The sequence below is a fragment of the Lepidochelys kempii genome, chromosome 3, assembly GCF_965140265.1.
Source record: "Lepidochelys kempii isolate rLepKem1 chromosome 3, rLepKem1.hap2, whole genome shotgun sequence".
Taxonomy (NCBI): domain Eukaryota; kingdom Metazoa; phylum Chordata; order Testudines; family Cheloniidae; genus Lepidochelys; species Lepidochelys kempii.
Window position 1 is genome coordinate 55877588 of NC_133258.1, and position 17167 is coordinate 55894754.

Sequence of the window (17167 nt, forward strand, 5' to 3'; positions counted from 1 at the left end):
CTTCCCACCTACACATTTAACTTCATGGATCCCTTTGCATGACTTTGATACAGTAGCTGTCTACTAGTTTTATTCTAGAGTATTGCTAGTAACTTTAAGCTTTAACACTGGCTGTATAGTCATGGCTCCAGTGCTGGGAGAGAACTCTCCCAGCGCTGTAATAAAACCACCTCCATGAGGGGAATAGCTACCAGCGCTGTCTACACTGCCACTTACAGCATTGAAACTTTCCTTGCTTAGGAGTGTGAAAAAACACACACACACCCTCGAGTGAGGAAAGCTTCAGCACTGGTAGCTATTCCCCTCATTGGCTATATAGATATACCCTTTTGTGGATGACTTTCAGCTTCTTCATTTGTTGCTGTTCTTTTTAACTGACAATCCCCCATTTCCTCACTTTTATGTTTAAACATACCCGTTAGTGTGTAAGACGGGAAGAGGGCTGGGGAGGTGTCACAGACCAGCAAACAGCAGCAAGCTCCCACCATTGGGAAAGAGGCGTGAGATGAAGAAGTTTCATTCGGGGTGCCAGCTGCTTTGGAACCCAACTCGCACGCTGCCATGCCCCATGCCTTGCTTCCTCCTCTTCCCCCCCCCCCCCCCCCCCCAGCTGCTGGATCCTTCCTCTGGCACCCCATAGCTTCCAGCAACAGGGACTGCTGCAGAGACTCCTGCAAACAGCCTGGTCACAGGAGAAAGAAAGAGGGTCCCTGGCTCTGGTTCTCCCCGATTGAAGCCAGGTGAGCTCTCCCTCCCGCAGCTGGCTGAATAATGAATGAACCCAAGGGCTGGAAGCAGAGTACAGCGCTCTGGGCACAGAGCACAAAGCCACCCCTTCATCCTGCAGCACGCACACAACACTCGCTCCCCAAGCTGCCTCGTCCCCAAAGGGCCCGCGTGTATGGATCTGCACGCTGGAGGGCAGGCGGCACACAGGAGAACCAGCCCAAGGGAAGCAAGGAGCTTTCTGCACAAGCACACTCCTGAGTCCTGCTCGCATTGCACTCCTTAGACTCCCCTCCCTCCCCCCCCCGCCTGCCACCTTTCAGCTCCCCTAATCTCCGAGGTCAACTCTGATTCCCTCTCCAACTATGCTTAGGGGTGGTCAGTTAGGTTGCAGAGAGAGATGTTTGCTGCAATCCATTCTGCCTTCAGGGATTTCACAACACTGGACCCCTTCCAACAACATCTCCACTCCAGTGAGTCGTTCCCTCTTATCGAAGGCTGAAGTATGCAGTGTGTGATTCTGTAATCGACTACATTTAATTACTTTGTTCCAACGGAGGGGACAATCACAGTGGGTGCTTTCTACTGTAAATTATGCGCCTGTCACGACAGACTTGACCAATAAGAAGCAAGTGGTTACCATGATGGCACTCAAAAGCTAATGTTCGAAATCATGTGAACATCTTCCACCTGACAAGAAGTAAAAACTGAAAAGGAGCATTTTGTGTCTAGAGAATGTAAAATATATTTAATTCAAGACATAAATCAGATTTTTTGTTATTACTACAGTTAAACCTAGCCTATTTTACCCATTTGTACTGAATGCTTTGGCCACTTTCTTACCGGTACGCCGTACGGCTTACTTTCACCTCTGCTCACAAGGCATTGCAAATTTTAGAGCACTTAGAAGCGTTGGCCTTTAAAAAAGAAGGATAGAGAGATAACAGAAGGAGGTGGCTTTTCTACACACCCATATACAAAGCTCAGAAAGGTGTGAAGTGGTCCATTCATCTCAATGGGATGTTCTCAGCTCAATGAGAACACTGAGTAGAGGTTACATCTCAGTGCTATTGTTTCAGGTTGTAGTGTGAACTTTTCCATTCATCTCAGTGGGTGTTCTCATCCCCATTCTGTTGCACCACTATAATAAGCTATTTGGGTCATTTGAGCCAAGCTTACCTTGCAGCATATTTAATGGAAAAATCCTTTCAAAATAATTGCTCTCAGTATAAGAGGAGAGGCATGTACATGGTGTATGTATGGTATGATAGAGCTTAGGACAGGGATATACTTGTCCTGCTAGGTGTGCCCAAGTTTCAGATAGGTGAAGAATAGCCCCACTCCTCTTTACTAGTGGCGGTAACAAATTTGATATACTCCTGTCAGCTGTAGCTATCTTACTTTTGCAGCTAGCTCGACTTGCTCACCGCTCTGGAGGGACAACTGAACCATAAAGCTAAATATTCAGCTCTTTAGTCCATTCCCCAAGCAAACGCACCTGAGATGTTGCTTCCACCAAAAATCTATCCGGGGTGACATTTTCTTCCCCCCAGGAATACTTGTAGAATTTGTATCATACAGGTTGTCTTGGCAACTGATAAGCATCCATCCCACTAACCTCCACAGTCATTAAATACCAAAATGATGTCTTATTCAGTCATTCACATCACATTTATAATATTTTCTCAGTAGTTGGTGTGTACCTGGTTCAGAAACAATAAACTTGAAAAAAATTGGTTGATGTGTTAACTGAAATAGGTTTTTTTATGTGTTTAACAATTCTGAGGAGCTCACAAAAAACTTCTCCCTAAGCTAGTTGGGCGTTTTGGAAAATATTGAACTTTATAGTAGTTTGTTTTTGTTTTGTTTTATTACTTAACATTTTGAAGTCACGGGGAGTGGCGGGGGGGGGAGGGAGATTGGAAATATTCCATTTCTTTCTTTCTTTACTCCTTAAATCGTTTATAAAGGCATCAAATTTCACTTTAAGGAAAAATAAAATAAAAAGAATTTCCCCAAGGTTTCATTTTACGCTGTTTTTCTTTTCAAATAGTTTTATTGGACATTCGCTGGGCAATTTAATAATCCGTTCAGTGCTCACAAGACCTCGGTTTAAATATTACCTCAACAAACTTCACACCTTCCTGTCTCTCTCTGGACCACATCTTGGTACCCTCTACAACAGCAGTGCTCTTGTTAATACAGGTAAAAGCTTCAGTGTTGTTTTCAATGGTATGAATTCAGGATACATTTGTTCAGGAGAAAATGAGTAGGCATCTCTTGCTTTTGAAATGTTAATAAAAGGCTCTTCTAGGGCCTACAGCTTTGTGCATTCTTTGAATTAGGAAAATCAGGCACATTCTCACACTCTGCTTTTAGGAACAAATGGAGAAAGAGGCAAGTGTAAAACCTTAATGGGAAAAAAGACAACCATTATAAGAGCACATCAGTCTGTTTGAACCAGTTTTTATGTTAAAATATTTTTCAAGGTATAACCTTCTAAGATTAGTTTATTGGTAAATACCTAGCTAAGATATAATTAAACAAATCTTCAAAGAAAACAAATGTAATAAACAGTTATATGCATACAGTCAATGAACAAAAACAACCTGTGATCTTTGTGTCCATAAAAACTAACCCAGACAGTTCAAATATTGAATATCAAATGTGCTCAACAAACTGCTAGTGAACAATGGTGTTCCCACACCTTGAATACTGCATGCAGTTTTGGTCACCCCCTCAAAAAAGATAAATTAGAAATGGAAAAGGCACAGAGAAGGGCAACAAAAATGATTAAGGGTATGGAGCAGCTTCCATATGAGGGGAAATTAAAAAGACTGAGACTGTTCATTTTAGAAGAGAGATGAATAAGGGGGAATATGACCGAAATCTTGAAACTTATGAATGGTGTAGAGAAAGTGAATAAGGAAGTGTTATTTACATAACACAAAGACCAGGGGTCACCCCATGAAATGAATAAGCAGTAGGTGTAAAACAAACAAAAGGAAGTAGTTCTTCACGCAACACACAGTCAATTTGTGGAACTAGTTGCCCTAGGATATTGTGAAGGCCAAAAGTATAACTGGGTTAAAAAAAGAATTAGATAAGTTCCTGTGATATGAGTCCATCAATGGCTATTATCCAAGAGGATCAGGGATGCAACCCCCTTGCTCTGCGTGTCCCTAAGCCTTTGACCACCAGATGCTGGGACTGGACGATGGGATGGATCACTTGATAATTTCTCTGTTCTGTTCATTCCCTTTGAGCTGTTTGGCATTGGCCACTGTTGGAAGACAGGATACTGGGATAGGTGTTCAATTGCTCTGACCCAGTACAGCCATTCTTGTGTTCTTAACAATCTACAGACCAAATAAACAATTAAGGAACATGTATAATCTATATGCGTACATTTTCTGAATAGAAAAAAGGTGAAAATTGTTGTGCATTATTTGCCCAAATATAATTGGCTAGAGTTGTGAGGATATCAGTGAAATTGAGTGGGCTTTTGAAACTTGGCATGTACAATATGTAGCCCTCAATGTATGCTTTACTGTGGTGGGGGGGAAAGTTTTGCCATAAGTGATCCCAAAAAAATTACACACTAAGCATGAACAACCTATTATTTGCTTTTAGTATTCCAGATGATGTGAGATTTGGATATTTGAGTATTTTCATAGTCAGCAGTGAGTCTAGTTGGCTTTAGTCATCTTAGTAATAAGGTTAGACCTTTCTAGGTATCATACAGAAAACTTTTATACTTTCTGAAGAGTTGTATCGCTTGTGATTGATCACGTCTCACGATACCATTTTTTTACAATAACCCTCATTGCTTTTCATATGTTTAATGGATTATAAATTTTAAGTTAATATTCCAGAAAACTCAAATAATTACATGCGATATAGCATTTTAGGACTGAGCATGACTAGCATTAAAACTTTGGGTACTAGCTATATATTTATTTGTGACCACTTGAGAATACCTGGTAGTTTGTTTTCTTCTGCTTTATAGAGATAACAAGGGCTTGTAAGAATTTCTGAAAAGTCATATTTAGACGGATGGCTTTACCCATCAACTGGGAAAAAAAGGTGCTGCACAACATCCAGGAGGGTATAATAATGAGACCTCTTTTCCATTCCTCTCCCCAGTCCAGAGAATGCCTTCCCTTTCTTTTCTGCCTACTTCCATGAATCTTGACCTCTGTGATTCTAAAAGTTATTTGTTTTGGTGACACTTGAGTCTCTTTTATATTTTAGACAAGTTATATATTTCAGCATCAAAACATCTGAAACATTATTTTAAAATGTTGAGGGTATGTCTGTATGTTACCTTGTGGTTAATATTTAAAGACATACCTTGATATTTTGGTGAAAGAACTTTTTCCCCTAGCACCAAGAATATTAACTTTGTTTTAACTAAGGACAGTATTCATTATTTATTAAATACATATCAGATAGGAAACAGTGATGGCTGAGAGAACTATAGAATGGTTGTGGGTTTGATAATGCTAACATAAATGTAAAATAAAGAGTGGGAAATGTAATGTATGGACATTGACTTTACACATTTAATTGCCGTTTAGTGATTCTTATTTTACTGCTGAAATATACTTACATCCACTGTATGTAACCATACAGGTCTCTGGTTTATGCAGAAGTGGAAGAAGTCGGGTTCTTTATTACAATTGACATGTCGAGATCATTCAGACCCACGGCAAACTTTCTTATACAAACTTAGTAAAAAAGCAGGTAAGTTTTGTTCATGTTGTTCATCTTGTAGACAAGTTTGTACAAGATGTCAATAAAAAGAAAAAAATAGAAAATATTTTTTAGATAAATAATTGCATGTTCTACCATTCTGTCAGCTCTACAGTCCATTATTTGTCTATACTAAGTATTACTTCAGAAATAAATCAGACTGTGTTTGTACTGTGGTAGGTAGATCATCAAGGACCTTTCTTTCTAATTAATGAACAAACTAGCCAACCTGTATTTGGGCCTGATCTTGCACCACTGATGTCAGTGGTTTCAGTGAGAGTAAGATTGAATGCATTATACAGTCATGAAGGACCAAAAGCAGGGGTTATGTCTTTTCATTTCTAGAACTGTTTGATAACCTACATATATTTTTTTCAGATGTTAAGCTTCTGTTGTAATATTTGTTCCAAGATCACTGATTAGGCAGTTAGTTTGTCACGGAGGTTATTGACATAATAAAAACCTATGACTTGTATATAAAGATTTTAATTCAAATCTTTCACTAACCTGCTAGCTATCCCCATTTTATCCTTCCATGTACTTTTCCCCACTCCATTTGTTTGTGTTATGCATTAAGTCAATGGCTAAGAATCAGTTTAGGTGGTGTCTGAGATGTTAATAGTTGAGGTTGATCACCTTTAAGCATTGTGAAGTGGATATCAGGTAAATATTGCTGAATGTGTATGTCAGGCAGGCGTGCACTGAGATGGAATCCTTGTGGAGCTCAGTCAGGCACTTGCATCACCAGCTAGGCTGTTGAGCCCTCCTAGGGATCCACCAGCCATCCAGGGTAGTGGCAGAGGTCCCTGGCACCTGAAGGTTCCATCCATGCTGGAGGCCTTCCAGGATGCTAAAGACAGCATGTCTTTGCCGGTGCTGCCGACGCCCCATCAAGACGTGGTCGTCTTGAGGGAAGCTGGCACTGGGGCCCACGCAACATTCCCCATCCTTGCGGCATTGCTCCCCAGCACCGCGGCAGAGATACAACGATTGGTGTTGGGGGCATTGGAGAGGCGATCGGCAATGGTTGAAGTGTTCTCCGACTGGCTTTTTAACATTATAATTCTTGATGTCTGATTTGTGTCCATTTATTCTTTTGCGTAGAGACTGTCGGGTTTGGCCAATGTACATGGCAGAGGGGCATTGCTGGCACAATCTACCAATGTGATATATGCCATCATGTGCCAGCAATTCCCCTCTGCCCATGTACATTGGCCAAACTCGACAGTCAACCTATTGCATGGGAGGGAAAAGCCTAGTCTTTCAAAAGTCAACTTTCACTTTGGTTGCTTTCTTTCAAGAAGTCCCTTATTTCAGTATTTTTGAAAGGTGTTTGGGTTTTGGACTATAATTTCTGGCTGTTTGAAAAAGTTCAGGGTTCTTGGAAGAGTTGAAATGTAACTTGATTGGATATTATTTTTTTAACTTTAATGAATGAAATTAATCTTCTTTCTTTTTTTACAATATCTAATAATAAATCAGTCTCCGGTTTCTATCTGAAAATTTTTATTATGTTTATCTTGCAGAAATTTTCAAATGATGCATATTGTTTATATTTACCATTTCTTTTCCTTCCTGCAGGTCTTCATTACTTCAAAAACATAGTGCTAGTCGGATCCCTGCAGGATCGTTATGTTCCTTATCATTCTGCCCGCATAGAGATGTGCAAAACAGCTTTGAAAGATAAACAGTCAGGTAATAAATGTGAAGTTTCTGTGTGTTTAGAACATGGATAGCTTTATAACCAATGTCAAGATAAATAAACCGTTATTTTCAAATAATTGAATTTTCCATGTAAGATTTCTCATACCTTTTTTTTTTTAAACTTAAACAGTAATATTGTAGAGCCTTGACCATATCCCCATTGAAGTCAGTCAGAAGCCTTGCCATTGACTTTGGGAGCAGAATGGTGCCTGTAATTTAAAAAAAAAAAAAGGCAGATTTTATTTAGCAGAGGCCCAATTCCATACTAGCAGTGAAAAGAAAGGGTTTTTCTTCCCCCCACTTACGAAGGATCATTTCTGATTATAGTTCATGATGAGATATTATGGCACATCTGTACTACAGCATTATTTGTCTGAAAAGTAAATAGACAAAATATTCTGGAGTCGTCATAAATTAGTACTGGTAAACACAATTTCACTATGAAATGCGAACAGTAAAATGTATGGGTTATAAGATTTTTTTTTTAAAGTCTATGGAAATTAGATTTCAAATGTTCTCTTAGTAGGGAGACAATATAAAATAGGTCTCTGTTTTCTAGAATGTGTTCATATTTTCATATTCAGGGACACATAATTGTAGCTCATTCTGGGTGACACGTAATACAAGTGGGTTTTTTTATTTTGTTTTTTTACAGGACCGATTTATGCAGAAATGATCCAGAACCTGCTTCTACCAGTTCTTCAAAACAAGGAATGTAATTTGGTCCGTTATAATGTCATCAATGCATTGCCCAATACAGCCGATTCTCTCATAGGGAGAGCTGCACACATTGCTGTTCTTGATTCAGAAATATTTTTAGAAAAGTTCTTTCTGGTTGCTGCCCTAAAATATTTCCAGTAGAAGAAAAGCATTTTAAGAGACTTGACTATTACCTCATTAACAGATGAATCAAATAATGTGTGGTATTGAAGTATAGCTGCAGCTGTATTTTAAGAGATATTTATACTTTTGTATGGAAGATAATTTATATCATCCATGTTTAGAGCTTTTTTAACATCGACTTTACTTTCTAGGTAATGTGGCTGTGCAATATTTTTTATTTGATTCTTTTTACTTTTCTATTACTTTTTCTTAATTTTTGGGTACCTAATTGAGTGGAGATTAAATTACAGTATGTACATTTGGTTGGTTTATTATTGGTTCTTAGACTACAAAAGTCAATGCTATATGGCTACATTTTAATAGAGGCTTTGGATGCCAAAATAAATTTGAATTTAAAAATTCTAATAAAGTATTATGCATCTGATTGTTACATTTTAGCATTGTAGAAAGTCTAACTGGAAAAACAATTAGCTGCTAAATTATCATACATTGAAAACAGCTATATCTGAAATGCTGGTAAAGACCATTATTTTAATGAGCGAACTGAGTCGTCTGTTCAGATATCACTACATCCTAATAATTTTCTACAAAATCATCGTCATTATTAAACATGTTATGCCTGTGGAAATATATTTTCTACTGATGATCTCAAAAACATGTTGGTTTACATATTCACTTATATTACTGGAACTTTAGTGTTCAGAAGTAAGCAGCAATTAGGGATTTTTGAATGTTTAAATAAACAACAGCTGCCTTCTAATAATTGGGGTGTTGCAAATTAAATAAAATTGCTCTTACTCTCTCAGTTCAGTTCTTCAAATGAACCTTTTACATGGACTTCCTTGTATGTACGTAAAATAAGCAAATGTAATAAATTTCTGCAATACTTTTATGAATTTAGATAATTTTTAAATATTCTTAAAATGTTTTATTGATTACAAAGTATTGTAAATATAAATCAAGGTATCTTGAAATGGAACAAAATTATAAACTTTACATGTTTAGTGATGCAGATAAAATGTTTTTGATATACAGGAATGTTAAAGGTCTGTTGACTTTTTACTGGTGCTGAATAGCATTGAGTTCAATTCCTCCTCCCTATCCCTTTACCTGTTTAAAACAGTAATGCACTAAATGTGGAAAGGAGGTAATATGTGCATTCTCTAATTATAATGAACAGAATTTTTTGAAAAATATTAATTGGTTGTATAACTAATGCATGTTTATTTTTAGCATTGTGTTATTGCATCTGGTGTTAATAAAATGAACAAATGACTCTACTAGAAAATTAAAGAAACTGAAATCTTTTGCTAGTTTTCAAAATTTTGGGAGACTGTATATATTTTGTATTATTTCACAGAGCTATATCAATACGAGTTTATAATTAAGTAACCTTGCATTTTGATAGAGTTTGTTCTTCTAATCTTTGTAAAATTATTTTTTCTCTGTAGTTTCAAGCTTCAAAAGACTACCTTAGACTAGTCAGCATTGCAGCCATTTGATCACTTCAAAGAATGTTGTATTATTGAGTTGCATGAGGCAAGTCCTTATGATGCTGACAGAGAATACAATAATTAATACATTCAGCTGTGAAAATGGCTGTTTTATTAGTGGTTGTAAATAGTATTTTACACTCGTATTACTCTAAAAATTTATTTTAAGCTCTAGTAAATGTTTGAATTATGTTCAGAGCTATTTTTGTTAACAAGAAACCAAATATTTTGGCCATCAGTAAACTGTGATATTAGTTTAGGGACCTATTCTAGCAAATAGTTTTGCCTGGTTCATGTTGATCAAATTAAACCATTTTTAACACATGAGGAGAAACCGTTTTCAAACCTGTTAGAAGATTCTTCTTTAGACCTGGCCATAGCATGACAAACTAAAAGTGTAGCGCATTCCAGTGGAGTTAATCTAGCAGAAGATAGTGCAGCCACACATCTACTTCCTGTGCAATGGCAGATCTTACAAGTTTAAGCAGAGTTGGACCTAGTTTATATTTGTATGACAAGGAAAACGGATGTTGCAGGTAGTAGGATGGTACTGGTAATTCCGTAGGCCCTATTCTTTTGAGACAGTATTGAACCAGTATCCCTACATGGTCTAAGATGGCGCTATGCTACTACTGGAGGTGCCTTTAGAATGAGAGGGAAAAAAGAGATCCATAACACCTTTTTCCACGAATCAGCAGTCTGTTGGCAGCAATATTCTACTTTTGTCACTGCAAAAAACTTCCATTAATATGATTGGGAGATATGCATATAGAATGAGAGTAGTGTATCTAAATATTTGGGTGAATTATTTATTTTGTGCTTGAATCCTCTTTCAGAGTTAATCCAGTTGTAACAAATCTTATCTGAAATATTTGGAGAGCAAACCCCTAGTTGCTGAAACAGGACACTTGTTTGGGATGTCCTGAAAGAAATGAGAAAAAGCCAATCTCCTGGTTCTTCTTTGAGTGCTTGCTCATGTCCATTCCATTGTAGGTGTATGTGCTCACCACATGCACCGGCATCGGAAGTTTTTCCCTCAGTGGTATTCGTAGGGGACTGGCTCTGGCACCCTCTGGAGTGGCGCATGTATGTAAGGGGCGCTACCGGCTCCCCCCGCCCTCAGTTCCTTCTTACCGTCAGTGACGGTGCTGGAATGTCTCCTTGCCTCAGCAAGCATACTCCTCTTAACTGTGCCTAGTTGTGAACTTTTTGTATATAATTGCTAAAAATGTTGCTAGTTTTATAGTACCCTTAGTATAGAGTTAGTGATAGTTTGTTAGTCCCAAATGGGACTTTAGCCTAGGGACGGGGCATGCCCGGGCTTCAAACCTTGTGACTGTTGCAAGAAACCCATACCAGTCAGTGATCCCTATAGAAGCTGTCTGAAGTGTTTAGGGGAAACCCACATTAGCAACAAGTGTTGCATCTGCAAGAGCTTCAGACCACGGACCAAAAAGGAGCGGGACATTCGTCTCCAAGCACTCCTTATGGAGTTGGCTCGTCACTGGCCTCAGAGCCAACCAGATCAGACTTTGCTCCTAGCACCATGGCCCCAGTGTGGAGTGCGCTGCCAGCACCAGCCTCACACTGGCACCGATCCCCATCCCTGGTACTGGCTAAAAAGCAAAGAAAGTTCGGGATGGAACGTTCTCCTACGTCCTGTAAAGGGAAAGAGCGAGATGGAGGAGAGCAAAGACCCGCGCAGGCCAGCGCTTCCCCTCCGGATGGTGGTCAGGCCCCAACTCCCACTGAGCAGTCGAGCCGACTCCAAGACCTGCCCACCACCCCAGGAAGTGGCAGAGGCACTTGGCACCTGGTGGTGTCATCCATGCTGGAGGCCTTTCAGGCCGCTAAAGACATTCTGTCCCTACTTGTGCCACCCATGCTGGCCATGGAGGTGCCCTGTTCGAGGGGTAAACCTGCCTTGGGACCCTTTCAATGGTTCCCATCAGTGCAGCACTGCTTCTTACTGCAGGGGGTGCCCTATTAGCGCTTGCCTGAACAGCCCCCAGACATGGGTCAGGTTGCCAGCCAGAGTTTCCGGCATCAGTCCCCAGACTCGAGACAGCATTCATTAGGCTCTAGGCATCAATCACCAGTGGGCTGGTGCAAAGGCACAGCACCAGTCCCCAGCGGCTCTCTCAGCTCATGGCACCGCTCCAGAGGGTCAAGACGCCAGTCCCCAGAGCCCCATCACAGATCACCAGATTGCCGGTACAGTTCACCACTGGCGCGTCGATCGACGGTTTCCAATATGTCAGTCTTCTCACTCCCACTCTACAGAGCGGCACTGCTTGCTAAGTGTCAGGCGTAGATTGCCGGGGTACCATCACCGATTCACTGAATGCTGCCAGCAGTCACCGGGATCGTGGTACCAAGAGCCGTCACCCTTCTACAGATCCTCAACAAAAGTCTGCAGCCAGAGCCGATGGGATCATGGTAAAAAGGCAGCCTCGGCACCATCCTGATCCCTCCAGACAAGTCGTCCCCTCCTCAGGCTCCTGACAGCAAGGAGCAAACACTGCCCCCAGGCCAGGGCTACCCATCAGGGGCATTGGTATTCCCCGCTGGGCCACCAGTGGCAGCTTGGTCCCAGGGCCACTGGCCTGCCCCCTGGCAACTCTAGAACCCTTGGGGATATCCCCACCCATCATTGGGGCATAGGTCAGCCTAGGGGGCATCCAACAGATGATCGGCGACAATCTCTCGTCCTCCCCCTGACTCGGATGCGGAGTCAGAGCAGGTTCCCCAGGACCAGCCAGCCTCAGCTGAGGCTCCCACAGCAGATCCGCCTGTACCTGCCTCCTCCTCGTCTTCTCCTGATGAGGTAATAGTGGGGCCCTCTCACCCAGTTTCCCAGGACGATGCCAGGGCCCACCAGGAGCTCCTGAAGAGGTTGCCTCAAACCTGCGGCTGAAAGCTGAGGAGCTGGCGGAGCCCTAGTGCAACAGCCCCCTCCAGGGTGGCATTGCTGGTGCACAAGGGAGTGGTGAAAATTACTAAGGCCCTGTGGCAGACATTTTCCTCGGTGCCCCTCATCTCCAAGCAGGCAGAAAGAAAATACTATGTCCCTGCTAAGGGGTATTAGTATCTTTATATCCACCCTCCCCAAGCTCACTCGTCGTGTGGCCAATTGGGATCGATGCCTAAGAATAAGGAGGCAAAGAGGCTTGATCTCTTTTTGGTAGAAAATTTTATTCTACATCCAGCTGAGAGTGGCCAACCATCAGGCCTTGCTTGGCTGTTACGATTGTAATATCTGGCAGTCCATGGCCAAATTCTCAGACTCGCTCCCAGAGGAACCCAGGAAGGAATTCCTGGCTATCTTCAATGAGGGCAGGGCGGTGGCCAGGGCAGCCCTCCAAGCGGCCTCAGATGCAGCAGACTCTGCGGCCCAGACTTAAGGCTTTGGCCATTTCAGTGAGGTGGGCGTCCTGGTTTCAGTCGCCGGGCCTTTCGATGGAGGTTCAACAATCCATCCAGGACTTCCCATTCGATGGCCTGGCATTGTTTTCTGAGCAGACAGACCGTAAATTGCATGGCCTGAAAGACTCAAGGGCTAGCTTGCTCTCCCTGGGCCTGTAGACGCCGGGGCCAACAAGGAAGCAGCTTAAGCCATAGCAGACCTACAGGTTCGGGAGCCATCCTTGATCAGAGCCCTTCCACAAAAAGGGCATGGGCTATAAGTGCCAGTACGGCCATCAGCTGGCTTGCTCTGCTCACTCAAGCTCCACCCGTAACCAAGCCGGCATTTTGAAGGTACGCTCAAGGGTGATCTTCCAGCCTGTGTTCTGGATCCTGCTTCCCTATTATTTTACAACATCCTGTTCCCCTTCCTCCCTAAGTGGGCTGCTTAACATCTGACCGATAGGTTCTCAGCACAGTAGCAGCGGGATATACCCTCCAGTTTATTTCTGTCCTCCCCATGTCCCTGTCCCTCTTCAGGGACTCTTCTCAGGAGCATCTGCTCACTCAGGAGCTACAGGGCCTTCTGCGAATGGGAGCTGGGAAAGGGTTTTACTCCTGCTATTTTTTTAATCCCAAAGGCCAAGAGAAGTCTATGCCCCATCCTTGATCTGTGGAACCTCAACAAGCATCTCAAGAAGTTGAAGTTCCACATGATTTCCCTGGCCTCCATCTTTCCTTCCCTGAATCTGGTAGACTGATATGCTGATATGCTGCCCTCAATTTGAAAGATGCTTACTTTCACATATCGATATTCCATGGACACAGACGGTTCCTATGTTTTTTAGTTGGGACCAACCACTACCAATTTGCGGTGTTCCCCTTTGGCCTAATAACAGTGCCAAGAGTGTTTATGAAATGCGTGTTGGTGGTGGCAGCCTATCTCAGATGTCGGGGCATCCAGATTTACCCCTACCTCGATGACTTGCTCATCAAGGGCTGGTCCAAATCCAGCGCAGCATCAAGATGCTGCAAGCCACTTGTCAAGCTCTGGGCCTACTGATAAACAAACGAATATCACCATTAATCCCAGTCCAAAGGATATAGAGTGGTAGTCGACTCTACCCGAGCCAGAGCATTTCTGCCAGAGGTCAGGTTCAGGGCAATGTCACACCTCATTGCCAGCGTCACCACTCACTGTGGCCCGAGTCGGTCTCAAATTATTGGGTCACATGGCAGCATGTACATATGTTGTCCACTAAGTGAGACTCAGGCTGCCCCCCTCCAAATGTGGCTGATGTCGGTTTACTCCTCAGCCAAACATCACCTAGACAAGGTCATCACGATCCCTCCAAAGGTACTTACCTCTCTGCAGTAGTGGATGTTGCTGTTGGAAGGAGTGCCATTTGCAAGTCTGTGACTCATGGTCTCCCTGGTTTTGGATGCGTCTGACCTCAGTTGGGGAGCATAACTTGGTACCCTGCGGACTCAAGGGTTATGGTCTCAAGAGGAGCTTGCATTACTTATAAAAGTCAGGGAGCTCAGGGCCATTCGTCTAGCCTGTGCTGTCTTCCTTCCCCAGCTGTCCAGATGGGTGGTGCAGGTGTTGACGGACAACACGGCCTCTATGTTCTATGTCAACAGGCCTGGGGGAGTGCTTTCATCAGCTGTATGTCAGGAGATCCTCTGCCTGTGGGACTTTTGCATTCAGTATACAATCCACCTGGAAGCCTCGCACCTCCCCGGCATCCAGAACATGCTGGCGGATCACCTCAGCAGGTCCTTCTCTCACCACAAGTGGTCACTCCATTTGGAGGTCGTCAGAGCGCTCTTACAGAAGTGGGGGACTCCCCAAGTGGATCTGTTCACCACCAGACAGAACAGAAAGGTCCATCAGTTCTGGTCTCTCCAAGGCCTCAGCAGAGGCTCACTTTCCGATGCTTTTCTCCTGTCATGGTCAGGGGACCTGTTGTACACCTTTCTGTGAATTCCACTCATCAGCAAAGCCCTCTCAAAAATCAAGAGAGACAAGGCATGAGTAATTATGATCACCCTGGAATGGCCGCGCCAGCATTGGTTTGGCACCCTCAGGGATCTGGCTGTGGCAGCCCCATGGCCACTTCCCAGCTGCCCGGACCTACTCTCACAGGATCATGGTCGGCTTCTGCACCCGAACCTTGCCTCTCTCCACCTCACAGCTTGGATGCTGCATGGCTGAATCCAGAGGAACAGGCCTGCTTCAGTCAGGTACAGCAGATTGTCTTGGAAAGCAGAAAGCCCTCCACCAGAGCGAGTTACCTGGCAAAGTGGAAGCGTTTCTCCTTCTGGGTGTCGGAGGGCAACATCTTCCCGACCCAGTTGTCTCCGCAGTCCATCCTGGATTACCTGCTTCACTTAAAGCACCAAGGCCTCGCCTTCTCTTCGATCAAGGTGCACCTGGCAACCATATTGGCCTTCCATCCTTGCGTCCAGGGTAAATCGGTATTCTCACATGAGATGTCAATCAGGTTCCTGAAGGGCCTTGAAAGGTTCTTTCTGCCGATCCAGGACCTGGTTTCCCAATGGGACCTCAACCTTGTCCTCTCCAGGCTCACGGGTCTGCCCTTTGAGCCCATGGCTTCTTGTTCCCTTTCCCACCTGTCGTGGAAGGTTGCATTTCTTGTAGCAATTACCTCAGCGAGGCACATCTTCGAGATTAAAGCCCTCACTTCAGAGCCCCCGTACACGGTATTCTACAAAGACAAGGTCCAGCTGTGGCCCTATCCAGCTTTTCTCCCTAAAGTGATGTCGCATTTCCATGTCAACCAGGATAGCTTCCTCCTGGTGTTCTGTCCAAAGCTTCACTCGACCAGTGAGGAGAGGTGATTGCACACTCTAGATGTCAGGTGCGCTCTGGCGTTCTACATGGAGCACACCAAGACCTTCCGCAGGTCAACCCAGCTCTTTATCGCAATAGCTGACCGGATGAAGGGCCTTCCGGTGTCCTCTCAGAGAATTTTGAATTGGATCACCTCCTGCATCAGTACTTGTTATGAGTTTGCGCAGGCTGTCTCTCCACTGATAGTGAAGGCCATTCGATTAGGGCACAGGCGTTTTCGGCTACCTTTCTGATGCATGTCCCTATCCAGAATATATGCAGGGTCACGATGTGGTCTTCAGTGCACACGTTCACGATGCATTACGCCATCCCCAGCAAGCCAGAGATGATGCTGGCTTCGCAGAGTTGTGTTGCACTTGACAGGTCCGTGGACTCCGGTGGTACTGCTTGGAAGTCACCTACAAAGGAATGCGTATGAGCAGGCACTGGAAAAAGAAAAAGAAAAGGCTGTTACCTTTTCGTAACTGTTCACTATATGTTCACTAGATGTGTTGCTCATGTCCGTTCCATGATCCATGATTCCATGACCCACCCTCCTTCCTCACTGTCGAAGTTTCTGGCATGAAGGAACTGAGGGAGGGGGGAGCCATACGCATGCAACTCCAGAGGGCACCAGAGTCGGTCCCCTACGGATACAACTGAGGGAAAAACTTCTGGCACTGGTGTATGTGGCGAGCACACACACCTAACATGGAATGCACATGGGCAACACATCTCAAAGAACAACAGTTACAAAAAGCTAACTGTCTTGTCCTACGAGTGAAGGGGGATTTTTTCACCCACTCTCCTTCTCGTGGAACTGATGTCTTCACACACTATTCACCTTCCTCCTTTTTGGCAATGGAAAAGAGGGCTTTTGACTTGCTTTCTCAGTCCCTACCTTCAGCTCATCTTCATATATCTGCTGTTCATAGCCAACATAATGGGACCAAATTCTGCAGCAGAAATTACTATATTTTTAAGCCCCTCCATTTTCGGTTTAAACCTATTTTTACCGAAAAAATCCTGGGTTTTACAAAAAGTATTTTGTTTTTTTCCCGATTTTCACCCTACCTTTGTATCAGTCAAATATATAAAAATAACTTGTTTTATTTGGAAAATACAGTACATTGCATGATATGTATATATTATGATAATAAATTAGTCTGTGTGTATAAGCAAAGCTGCCTGTTGAAGTAAGGTTATGTATTAGTCAAGAAGATACAAACAAACAAACAGTAAACAAACAGGCATGCACACAAGCTCTGAAATGTGTGCACATCTGAACATACTGATGAAGGTCGTGCCCACCACATACACATTTCAAGCTGTCAGCCAATAACGGTTTAAAGACTTGATACAGATTTTCATTTTCTTCCCATTT

General features: G+C 43.1%; 1 protein-coding gene across 9 annotated transcripts in view; it reads left to right on the top strand.

The window, feature by feature from the left end:
- FAM135A (family with sequence similarity 135 member A) overlaps window positions 1-9319 on the top strand; it is a 141628-nt gene extending 132309 nt beyond the window's left edge. For all 9 annotated transcript variants that reach the window (XM_073336374.1, XM_073336369.1, XM_073336367.1 and 6 more), the window contains 4 exons: window positions 2780-2931; window positions 5362-5472; window positions 7063-7176; window positions 7841-9319. In XM_073336374.1, coding sequence (XP_073192475.1) covers window positions 2780-2931; window positions 5362-5472; window positions 7063-7176; window positions 7841-8046 — 583 coding nt within the window. In that variant the 3' untranslated portion in view covers window positions 8047-9319. The remainder of the gene's footprint in view (window positions 1-2779; window positions 2932-5361; window positions 5473-7062; window positions 7177-7840) is intronic.
- Window positions 9320-17167: the final 7848 nt, after the last annotated feature.